This window comes from Cardiocondyla obscurior, linkage group LG16 (assembly GCF_019399895.1).
Source record: "Cardiocondyla obscurior isolate alpha-2009 linkage group LG16, Cobs3.1, whole genome shotgun sequence".
In the NCBI taxonomy this organism is placed as follows: domain Eukaryota; kingdom Metazoa; phylum Arthropoda; class Insecta; order Hymenoptera; family Formicidae; genus Cardiocondyla; species Cardiocondyla obscurior.
The window spans coordinates 2,369,688-2,382,239 of record NC_091879.1 but is presented as its reverse complement, the minus strand read 5'-3'; the positions used below and the strand labels follow the sequence as shown (position 1 = coordinate 2,382,239).

Below are 12,552 nucleotides of genomic sequence, written 5' to 3'. Positions count from 1 at the left end.
GCCCGCGGGCCGCGGATCCCGCGGCCCGCGGAGCGGTCATCCTGGTCTCCCTTTCCCTCCTCTCCCTCGCGTCCACGAAGGGACCGAGATCGTATCAGGGACAGGGAGACCAGCGAACCTAGTCGGAAACCCAGAAAAAAAACCCCCTTTTTTGCCTAATTAAGTCGATGAATTAATTTATAAAACTAAAGAAATTATCAAATTCTGAACCGATCGCTTTTCCTTTTCTTATTTTTTTTTTTTTTTTTGGTACTTTAGAGAATCACTCTCGTCGAGTGGTTGCTTCTGATCGCTCGGCGGTCGACGAAGTCTCGCGTAAGGTGACCGTCGGTCAATGATGACGATAGATAGCTCGACGGGAACGGACTGTATACGTATATCTATTTGCTAATTGAACTTATGATTAATTAATCGTATAAGTACTCCGCCTACGTACGGGAGAACGAGTGGCTGCGCGCATCTGGGTGTCACGCGCGCGACTCTTTCGTGCTCCTGACAACCTATTCGCGTGGAGTTCATTGGTACGTTTCCACGGTGCTCCGTACTGTAGCACCCGGCTCGACCGAATGCGAATGACCCACAAACCCCGCGGTGCGTTATTCTCCTTTTCCCCTACCGAGTCTTCTGGCCGCTCATGATTTCCTGACAAGCGACGCCACCAGTTCTCCAGTCGATCGACAAAAGTATCTCGCTGTTGCCCGGACGACTGTCGCCGGCGACTTTTAACATGCGTAATGCAAAGTCGTCGGGTATATAAAGAAACCGAACAAAAGTCTGAAGGGCCTCGTAGGGCCAGCAATTTTATATTTTACGTCTAATAAAATTCGTATAAAAAAAATAAAGAAAAAAAAAATTAAAAAAAAGAAATAAATATATATATGTAAAATCAACAAGAAAAATAAAGACAGATATTAACCTACGTGTTCGATCTTGCTTCGCATCTTTCGGTCGACGGTTTCTAACTTCCGGCGGCTCGCAAAAATTAACCGTGCAGATTCCAAAAATAAAATAAGCCCACAAATAGACGTTACGCGAATTTATATTAATATTCTCGTCAAGGTGAGAAGGCAGCGCTTGTCTTTCACGATGCCCACGCGTCCCAACGCGCGCACACACGACACGGTTATTCCGTCGCGCTCCTCACGTCGCACTTCGTGCGGTCGTAGGTGTGCCGCCGTACTCGATCCGGAGAACCGCCTGATTTATTTTTATACCGGCAGAGTCCCCGATCGCGCCGCCATCTCTTCAACGCTGCAGGGAACACGCTTCCTAGTTTCGCGAGGATTCTCGTGCACCTTTGCGACCTCCGGAGTTTCTCCCGGCCTGACCTGCCTACTTCGGAAGAACGTGCGAGCGTTACGATTTTTGCGACGCGCTCCGACTAATTATTCGATTCGAGTGGCCGACGAGTACATTCATCATCGATCAGCGGTATGCTGTACGTCGCCGCCGGATTATTTCGCAGCCTCGCGCGGTGCCTCCAACGAGCGGCGCAAAGGCGATGACCGCAGAGGGGATCACGTTCCGGGTGAGCCTTCGGCACGAAAGATTGGCGTGCTACAGGGAAATGGCACTGCGTATTTGTTTTCATACTCGAACAGGTAATGTAGCGAACTGCGACACCGCGTTTTAATAGAACGCAGCGTTTGACAATGTGCTTTGTGAATAGGTGCGCGCTAAATTAAACCTAACAGTTCTCGGGGGCGTCCTGAGAGAGAAAGAAAAGAAGAGGAGTACGAAAGAAACGCCGGAGCAACGCTGGCAAGCAGACCACCCAACATGCCTTCTGTTTGTGGGGATGTGACTGACACGACTGGTAAATTGCTTTTCTGTTTTTGCGTCACCTGTTGATATCATAACCTAATGTTCACCTGTGTAAATAGTTTTGAAACGTAAAAACGTTCTTTGTAGCTGCTTTGCAATCAGGAGTCATGGAAGGCATCTCTAGTACGGACAGCGTGGGAACGCAGAGCGACATATCAGGGCACACGACAGTACCAGGCAGGCCCAGAATGGACGTGGCCTGCGTTCTGGATTTACAACAGTCGGAACACCTTGCTCAACGAAAGAAAGCACTGGACGAAATTAGGCAGGCATGCAATTTAGTCAACGCCAACATGCATCATATTCAGGTATAACTTGCACATATTTGGCTGTTTATGTTTCATTAGAAGGGCCAAATGTCTTTTCAATGAGATTTTATAAATTAAAATACGTGATACGAGGAGAAAAAACAAATTGTTGCAACATATTAATTTTATAAATAACATATTCTATGGTTGAAGCTAAAAATAAGTAAAAATCCAAAAATTTTGACGAGATTGAAATAACAATAAAGAATTTTTTTAACGTTTGTTTAATTCTCTATATCTTTTGTAGTTTGAGAAACTGGATTTCGGTGAAACCAACGTACTAGACACATTTTACAACGCCGACGTGGCGGTTGTGGATTTAAGTATACAGCTGCAACAATCTGCACTGTTTTATCACCTCGGTGTGCGGGAGAGCTTCGGAATGAAGGAGAACATTTTGTTATACAACGATACAGAGACAGAAGGCACGATTAGACTTAAGGTGCGTATGCAAATGTTTATCGTTTGTATTCTTTCTTTAGTATATAAATGTAAATGAGTCTTGTAAACTCATTGTGAAATACTAAACGTAATGTTGCAGCGGTAAGGCACGAGCGACCTTGGCCGTTTGTTAAGCTTAGGATGCACTTTGTAGCAATGATCTCAATTAATGGTCTCATAAATAGAAATTGCTCGGGGCACAAGTAATCTACTCTGTATGCACTGTCATAGCATAATAAACAGTTCTAGTTATTCCGATATTCTTGATATTGAGAGCGTATTCATGCGCTCGTCTTCTCTCGCATGAAAGAATTATTATTTATGATGCAAAAAAAAAAAATATTTAAAATGTTCGAAGAATGTATTGCAATAATTAATTTATTTAACAAGTTTAAAAAAATTTAAAGTGGATTAATTTTAATATTTGTGTCTTTCACTTTTCATTACGTATTTTTTACAGTAGATCAAATTAATTTATTTAGACTTTTGAATACTATTTAAATTTTTAATTATTACTCAGCTATTAAAATAATTTTTGCTCATTATTTTATTTTTTTTTACGTAATTTTTGTCACGCCGAAAATTTAATATTACAGCGACAAGTTAGAACGTGCTCGCGGAACGGTATTGGACGTCAGACTGTCGCGCGTTAAACATATTCAGTACTATCAGGCGAAACGGTGTCTCTGCCTGTTGGGCAGACACCAAATATGTAATTCTGCTTAATATGGAGTAGAATAACGTGAGCTCATGCTCTCAATATAGCAGTTACTCAATGCAACGGTTAAGGCCGAACGCGTGTAACATATTGCGACATTCTGCACGAGCTGTTATATATTTTCATTATCTGTGAAGTATTTAATTAATTTACACGGGATTATCTTTTATACAGTTATCTTGCGGTAGTTATACATTCGTTTCGTACCACGTTGTGGAATCGTGTGGCTCTTGTGTGGCAACTAACCCAGCGACTAGCAGAATTACAAGTGAAGAGACAATAGATCCTAAACAGCACCTAACTCTAAAACTCAAAAAGTTGTTCCAGGATGTAGAAATACAATCGAAGTAAGTAAATGTGAATACTTTTTTTATCAACAGAAATCTATTGTGAAACTTCTAATTCTTGATTATTTTATAAAGATTTTTAAAATAGATTAATATATTTAAACGAGTGTTTTTATTAAAACTTTCAGAGCACATATGAAGGAAAAATTTCTGGCGGATTTACGCAAAGCGCGTGAGACGTATTCTGGAGAAGAACTATCGAGAGCTTTGAATAACATGCGCAAACGCTTAGACGATCCAAATGTTCTGTCAGGAGAGGTTGTTTTAAATGTTCTCATTTCATTTCGAGAAATACAGGTAAAATAATGATAAACTAATAATTATAATTTACCGTTAAATACATTTACATTTGGATTAAAATTATTAGGATTACGACGCAATGGTGCAACTGGTTGATGATTTGAGGACTGTACCAACTCACAAGAACTACATAAATACTCCAGCTATAAGATATTTATACGCGTTTGCTTTAAATCGGCGAAATAAAGAAGGCGATCGAGAGAGAGCTTTAAGAGTTATCGAAAAAGCACTGGAAAAAAAAGAAAATCATGTTCCTGATATGTTGTGCTTATGTGGAAGAATATATAAAGATATTTTTGTAGAGAGCAGACACACAGATCAGGAAAGTTTAAAAAATGCGATTCACTGGTACAGAAAAGGTTTTGAGGTATAGTATTTGCAAATTATTCTCTATTATTTAAAGCATTGTCATGTCGTTATTATATCGCTATTGTTATATTTATAGGTTCAACCTAATGAATACGCTGGTATAAATCTGGCCACCTTATTGGTCATAGCTGGAAATGAGTTCTCGAAAAGCGAGGAGCTACAGCACATAGGAATGGTATTAAATAATTTAATCGGTAAGAAAGGCAGTTTACCGAGCTTAAAAGATTATTGGGATGTGGCAACGTTTTTTGAAATCAGCGTATTAGCGGAAGATTACTCAAAGGCTATACAAGCGGCTGAATGTATGTTTAAATTGAAACCACCGAACTGGTGAGTGCACGAAAAATAAAATTTAGATCTTTAAAACATGTGTATTTGGAAGATTACGTTTTCGGAAGTAGATAAAACTTATCGCGAAAAAGTAATAGTTTACTATGAAACACTGTATATTTAGAATTTTCTAAAAATATTTATAATTTTCAGGTATCTGAAATCGACAATTGGCAACATATCACTGATAGATAGGTTTCGTAAAAAGAACGAGGAAGCTGAAATCGCACCGGAGGAACAGATATTTAGTTTTTGGATGGACTACTTTGTCGAAGCTACAAAGCCGGAGGTTGGCGATAGTATACGGTTTCCAGTAAGTTGATAAATGGAATCGTTCTACTGAGGATCCAGTTTCCAATTCGGGAGATTATGGCTTATAGTTATGCGTTACCAAACCAGCTTACTTCTATACATTTTGGGTCAAAGTAAGAATAATATAAAACTGCTTTAAGTGCAGCTTTAAGGATTCACACTTTTAAAAGTCTTAAAAATTAATTTCCCACTTTAATAATTTTTTCAGTGAATAAAAAGTTCCTAATGTATTAACATTTTTTTTTTTTTTTATTAGATTTTAGTGCTGGAACCAACAAAGATTTTAATGCCGAGTTATGTGAACGTAAATCTTGGTGCGGAAGAAAAGTCCATACAAATCTGGAATTTGTGCCTCGACAGTATGAAAAATAATTGCAAACAAGTCCATGACTGGTTATTCACCGCGAACATGATACGCAGTGTGAGTCTGTACAAAAGGGATGAAAGATGTTTGTTTCTATATGTTCACCAAAACTCGGATGATTTTCAAATGTACCTGCCATCAGTACAATGTAGGCAAAGATTTTACGATTTAATCTTAGAGATGACTAGGGATCAAGAAGGCATGGTTACTGATTTGGATGCTTATACTGACGATCGCATACAGGTCTCTATTAATTTTAGAAGAAACATATGTACATACATGCATTTTGCATATAATTTAATTTTTTAATGATATTTGTATATTTTTCAGTTTGAATATGAATTAGATGATCAAAATAAGCGCATAATCCTCGGCAAAGGTACATACGGCGTAGTGTATGCAGCACGCGATTTGAATACGCAAGTTAGGATTGCGATGAAAGAAATTCGTGAACGAAACTTGGGAGATGTACAGCCACTTCATGAAGAGATCAAATTACATAGCCAACTGAGACATAGGAATATCGTCCAGTATCTGGGTTCCGTAAGCGAGGATGGATATTTTAAAATTTTTATGGAGCAAGTTCCTGGAGGTAAGGCGAGAATAAAGTATTTTAATAGTATTTCTAAATATTCATAATTTCTTATAATTTCAGGTAGTTTGTCAGCTTTGCTAAGATCGAAATGGGGCCCTTTAAAAGAGAACGAATCGACCATTTCATATTATACTAAACAGATGCTGGAAGGTCTTAAATATCTTCATGATCAAAAAATCGTTCATAGAGATATAAAAGGTACGTAATTTACAAAATGCAAGAACTTATGCTTATTCATTAAAGCAAACAATTTAAGCTAGGCTAGATTTAGATTCGTAATTATTTCATTAATAAATTTAAATGTATGGTTTAGGTGACAATGTATTAGTGAACACATACAGTGGAGTTGTAAAGATATCTGACTTCGGTATGTCCAAACGTTTGGCCGGCTTATGCCCAAGTACGGAAACATTTACCGGTACATTACAGTACATGGCGCCAGAAGTTATTGACAAAGGACAACGTGGTTATGGTGCGCCTGTGAGTTTTTATTCTTAATTAAACGTTTTGATATTCGCAATAAAAAAGTATTCCTTCTTGTGTCAGTATAATAAAATTATAAATTTTTCCGTAGGCGGATATTTGGTCTTTAGGTTGTACGATAGTTGAGATGGCTACCGGAAAGCCTCCATTTATTGAACTCGGCTCTCCACAAGCAGCTGTTTTCAAAGTAAATCTAAAATATTTAACATGTAACATTTAAAACTAAAATTAAACTAGTGAGCGGTTGTTTAACAAGCGTGTGCTTTTGTTAGGTGGGGTACTATAAAATACATCCCGAGATTCCATCGGAATTGTCTGAGAGAGCGAAAAGTTTTATACTGCGTTGTTTCGAGCCGAATCCTGATATAAGAGCAACTGCGGCAGAATTATTAGAGGATCCATTTCTTAATGAGTGAGTAATGCATGCTTACAACATAGAATTGTGTTTTGTGAGTTTTAAAGTACGTCTTATATTAAAGTGCTTATTTGTAATAGGAAAAAAAAGAGTAGCAGATTAGTCGCACCACCAGATTTCAGTAGAAGTATATCAGTTCCTGCAGATAGACTGGAACGTTTGGGAAAATGTGATAAAACAAACAACAATCATATCGTCACTGCCATACCTGCGCAGATGTCTCAATCGGACGATAGGTACTATGCATTTAATTTTGTTATAATGTGCCGTTTTGTGTGAGCATTTTTGTAATTTGTGGCACTCATCTTTAGTTTAGTATGTCATATGTTCATTATTACATTTATATCTAGTAGATATCAATCGATCTCATTTTTGTGTCGGTAATTTGTGCTTAGTAATTGTCAGCATCGAGATATCAAGTTAAGAAATGCAGTTTGTGGAAGGCGACTGCTTTCACGTTACGTTATTATCAATAAGTAACAAATCTAAATCGTGTCATGTTATATACTGTCGCGTAAAATGTATTTGTTTCTATTTTAAATATTATATATCCTTTAATTAATACATTAAAAATAGATAAACATTTTTATTTCTTTAAATTCCAACAGTATAATGCAAAAAATTGATGTAGAAGTAATATATATTTTTTTTTATGTGAATACACGCTGCGAATTGTAATTATAAAATGTTAAATTTAGTGGAGGGTTAACGAAGTCAAGTCCATTGAGAGGACGGAGCCCGGCCCACTTATTGTCCCCCATCAGCATGCCTACTGCTACCCTTTCTTTTAACAGGTATGGTTTTAACTTCGTAAATTGTTTATACGCAGGCTAAATATACGACATTTGCATTGTTAGTTATCATTCATAGCCATTAAATTATATGCAGTCTTTTTATGTAACCGTTTATTATCAGTATTACATGTTTAAAAGTGCTTTATTTTTGTCTATCAAACTGCTTATGTTGCATAAAAAGTATTCGTAATTATGTTGTCGCCCGTACTAAAATAATATATTGTATATCTCATTGAAGGTTTTAAATTGATTTCTAAATTTTTTTTCTTAAATATTGACGAACATATAATTACTTTGCTAAATAATGATTGTTAAAGTAAAATTAATATGTTGCTGTTTGCATCTTTCTAGTACAATAGAGAATACTCCATCGATAGAAACTAGCGAAACTGATACAGCTGGTACTTCAATAACTAGAAGAAGTTCGTCTGGTGGCCTATTATCTCCAGAAGTTGAATTAGGGGGTAAATATGCACCATTTCTTGTGTGATAAGATTAGTATCAGAATTATTTATGGGAAAATATCAAAGAAGGGATTTATCAAGATTACAATTTAAATAAGTAACGTCGTAGTTCTAGGCAAATGATTAAATTAAATTCCAACTTTATCTGCGTAGAATTTATTTATAACATGACATTATTTATTTATATTTACGAGTATTGGAATAAAACAGGACAACCGGGACAAAAATCTGGAGAAGAACAAGAGGGCTTTTATCTGCTGAAGAAAGATAGCCAAAGACGAATGACATTAACAAGGGTTCTCAACCAAGATGAAGCGAAGATTTGCGAGGTGTGGATGAGAGGTATACATCAAGCGGAAGGACAAACGGTGTTACAAATGGTACTTATAACATTATACTGTGTTGTAAATAATTATCAATACGTATTTAATTTTTTATTATATTTTTTAGAGTCATTTAGTGCTGCTTATGCGCGGTTTGAGAGATTATATCGCAGAGCAAAATCAGGAAGTGATAGTAACCGCTATTCGGACATTGAAAGAAGAACTGGATTTTGATGCAACTGCTATCAATCATTTGCATTTGGCTATTTATTTATTTCAAACGGCAGTAAACGAGGTCCTCAGAATGCACAGTATAAAGCCACATTGGATGTTTGCTTTAGACAATTTAGTCAGAAATGCCGTTCAAGCTGCTATCACTGTCTTATCTCCCGGTAAGTACCATTTTTTCGTGATAAAATAAAAGTACAAAATTACATATTTGAAAAAAAACATCAGTGAGAACACTCTCTTGTCAAAAAAATTTATATATATATATATATATATATATATATATATATATATATATATATATATATATATATATATATATATATATCGTTCAACCGTTCGCGAAATTCTCACATATATTACTCAAAATGTGAGCCACATGTGTAACGCATGCATCTCAAGTGTAATATACATGAAGAGATTGAGTATGTTATCATGTCAACTCTAAAAATATCTTGAGGGAAAGTCATCAATAACGTGGGATCTCTTGTGAACGTTGCGTTCAGTAAGAAGACTACCACATTCTACTTGAGTTGACACATCTGGTTTAGATACATTATATTAAAAATCGAAAGATTAGAAATATCCTAGATAAAAAATGTTCTACAAATTAGCGTTATAGATTTCGTTTTTACGTGCTACAACAAATTGTGCCTTTAGAATTAGGAGCTAATTTACTTGGACAAGAACGAGTGCAACCTGGTGGTCAAGGACCTGAGGAAGGATCTACGTCCGGTGTTTCAACAGTAAATTCTGTAAAATCTCAAAAGACCGCCGATTCTGTTGATAACAAGTATTGGAAGGAGTATCGAGATCAAATGGGAGCACTAAAGATGGATAATACGAGGCTACTACAAGAATTAATAGAAAGCCAAAAATCATATCAAATATTATTACAGCAAGCTCTCGAAGAACAGAGAGCTCAAGTTAATACATTAATACACCTGTGCGAAAGTATTAATAGAAGATCCATAAGACAAGAATCAGGGTACGAAAATTTATTATTTTAATTTTAATTCTGCATATGTGAAAAATTTTTATTAATATTATTTAAAGATATATCTTAAATATCCACAGCTACAATTCGTGCATTTTTGGAAATATATCGCAACAATCAACGTCTTCAATGACTACCGATACGCACAGTAATGTTTTACATCCAGATAGAGCCCTTATCGATTGGCTACAAAATCTACAAGTAGATGAGACATCAATCGAAAGAGTAAGCACTCTGTGGATATCTGATATAAAAAAAATAAACAAAAATTATCACGTTATTTATTTTAAGATTTATTTGCTGTTTTTATAAGTACCTTTTTAATACTTTTAGTTTCTATACGAGGAATATACACTGGAGGATATTTTACGTTATATTACACGGGACGATCTTCGTAGATTAAATTTGAGGTAAAAAAAAAAAATACTTTTTATAGATTAATATTCGTGACGCATGTATGGAAATAAATATCTCATTTATAATTCTAGGGGAGGAATTGAACTCAGGATTTGGCAAGCTATATTAAGAAATCGAGAGAATAACCGAGAAAATTAAATTATAAGAACGAATGCAGTTATGTATTTTTCTATCATTTTTAGTGGTAAGGTACCACACTAGCTGGAGTTTAAAACGGTAAAATATTTGTTTAAGCTGCCATGAGATATAAATATGATAATCTAAATCTCAATACTATACTACATTAGACGTAAATCAAATTTCTATGAAGAGAGTTTTTTCCGTGACACAATTTTATAATGATATTACTGATTTATTAGTATAATAGTTCCTAATGATAGATTATTTTAATAATTGCTGTTATTCTTTACTACAGAGCAATTATATAACAAGTTGAAAACGTAGGAAAAATGTAAAAACTGACAAAGAGATAATGACGAATCACTAATAATATATTTGATATTACGTTTTATTCTAAAGTTTAATAATGTTTTTTACTATAATTCTATTGTAACAGAAATAACTGATGCTTCCAATAACCGATAACAGAACTGATACAATTTATACGCACACATCAGTTTTTACAAGTTAAAATAGATATATTCATTATTGAATAAGCGAATCTATTATCACTAAAAATGTTTGATTAGTAACGATCTGTATTTTTAAAAGCTAATAGTTTTGTGTAATTGCAGTTTATTATTGCATATGTAACAATTAGTTACAAAGCGTTCCAGCTAACAAATCTTATAACGTTTTCGCGAATGGAGATGCAATTATTTATAGTGCCTTACAAAACTTGTAGTACAAGAAGAGATATTTATTATATAGAACGTAAATGTATCTAGTTGTACATCGTTTATACGAAATAACGCGACCTATTTGCCGTTGAAATCCTAGGTTTCTGAAGAGCAAAATTTTATATGCATGAAACATAATTCTTCCCAAGTATCAATTAAACATTTTTCTGTCGCTATTTGTCATGTAAATAGGATGTTTTTCGGAATTTGTAAGATTTTTCACGTTGATTCGTGAATTCAATTAAATTCGAGCCTTTGGGTTCAATTTTTTGTAAATATCATATTTTTATATGACGGAAAAATTTCTATGTTTTTTTTATGCAATATTAAAAAGAGAGAAACTTGTCTGTGCCTTCCGCAATGCGTAATATATTTTGTACAGCTACTCTTTTTAACGTGCAAGTTTAACATAGGCGATAGTTAAGTTTATGCAGATCTAATTTTAACAAATCCTCGAGGAAGAAATCGATTTCTCGAAAGTCCAGTGCCTATAATTATTTCGGTGCAGTGTGTAAGCTAGATTTAGCTTGATTATACATGCACATTGATGTTGCAATATCATTATCTAATGACTGACAGAATCAATGTTAATGCAATATTTTCGTGTATTATACTAATGTTACTGAAAATTATAATGCGATATTTGGCGCTCGTTTCGAGTATTATAATAATAAAAATAATTTTGTGCTCAATTATACGAGCATTAAATTAAATTCATCAAAACAGTGAACTTCGAAACAAGCGCCACAGTCTATTGTTATAATTATTCTCGTTTTTACTCACAAATAGAATTAATTTTAATTGTTGCTCGTATGTGCGATCATTTATGTAATAAAGGAATGAACACGTAAACTAGATTATATTTATTAAAATGCCTAGACCTTAAAGCGCATATTTGGCGCGCGTCATTTTCTCTCCCTTCATCTACATTAAAAAAAAAAAAAAACTTTGTTGAAGGAACACTGTTTTCCTCAACTTTCTTGCCAGCTAAGGTTTCTTGTTGTGCCGATCGATATCTTAGCTTAGAAAGTCAATCTTTTTAAGTACAAACACCGTTTATCGTTACCTTTGACCTTTCACGCTAAACTAAAAAATTGTACTCGGTATTATCATTATTTTAAAATTGCGTTTTTATGCTCGTATGCTAAAGAGAAAATAAAATCTAACAGTAGAACCAACGTCGACTTTGAAAGCGGATTAATGGCGAGCGATTTGAGTTACCTGTCTCGAGCAGAGAACTCAGGATGACGCGCTTCATCCCAAGAAGAAGGAAACGGGCCTTCGCAGTCGATATTGCGAAAGTTTTCAATCTACCGGCGTTCGACGAGTATTGAAGCGCTGGTCAAAGGCCCTGAACCAACCGGCGAGACAAAAAGCCTCCATCAGCATTTATGCGGAGCGCACACAAAGACGTGCCTTGTCGCGTCTCCGTGTAAAAATAAAATTAAAAAAATAAAAAAAAATATAAAAAAATCTGTCATCGTCTCGCCTTTGTTGCGTTTGCACTTGGCGTGCGTGCAATCTACGCGCGGACCGCGTATGAAATATTCAAAGTGGCTGGAACCGGTGACCACTCTTTGGTTCACCACCTTTGTGCCGCTCGCGAGGGGGTGCATCTACATGCAGATCGATCCCCCGCGTCTAGGGAAACCGGCTAGTCCCCTCGCCTCTGTTCGTTTAGTAT

At 35.5% G+C, this 12,552-nt stretch overlaps 1 protein-coding gene across 2 annotated transcripts; it reads left to right on the top strand.

The window, feature by feature from the left end:
- Positions 1–1,266: 1,266 nt before the first annotated feature.
- Positions 1,267–11,720, top strand: Ask1 (apoptotic signal-regulating kinase 1). 2 transcript variants are annotated; one of them, XM_070667953.1, is made up of 24 exons: positions 1,268–1,601; positions 1,670–1,816; positions 1,912–2,132; positions 2,380–2,574; positions 3,466–3,638; positions 3,767–3,935; positions 4,006–4,305; positions 4,384–4,637; positions 4,791–4,950; positions 5,206–5,556; positions 5,644–5,905; positions 5,969–6,106; positions 6,222–6,388; positions 6,483–6,578; positions 6,664–6,803; positions 6,887–7,042; positions 7,505–7,600; positions 7,952–8,064; positions 8,275–8,444; positions 8,515–8,779; positions 9,276–9,603; positions 9,693–9,837; positions 9,946–10,022; positions 10,101–11,720. In XM_070667953.1, exons 2-24 carry the CDS (start codon positions 1,780–1,782, stop codon positions 10,165–10,167), a joined length of 4,080 nt encoding a protein of 1,359 aa, XP_070524054.1. In that variant the 5' UTR covers positions 1,268–1,601; positions 1,670–1,779; the 3' UTR covers positions 10,168–11,720. The 2 variants fall into 2 exon arrangements, with proteins under 2 accessions (XP_070524055.1, XP_070524054.1); XM_070667954.1 differs by lacking the exon at positions 7,505–7,600 and having other exon boundaries at positions 1,267–1,601.
- The last annotated feature ends 832 nt before the right edge of the window (positions 11,721–12,552 follow it).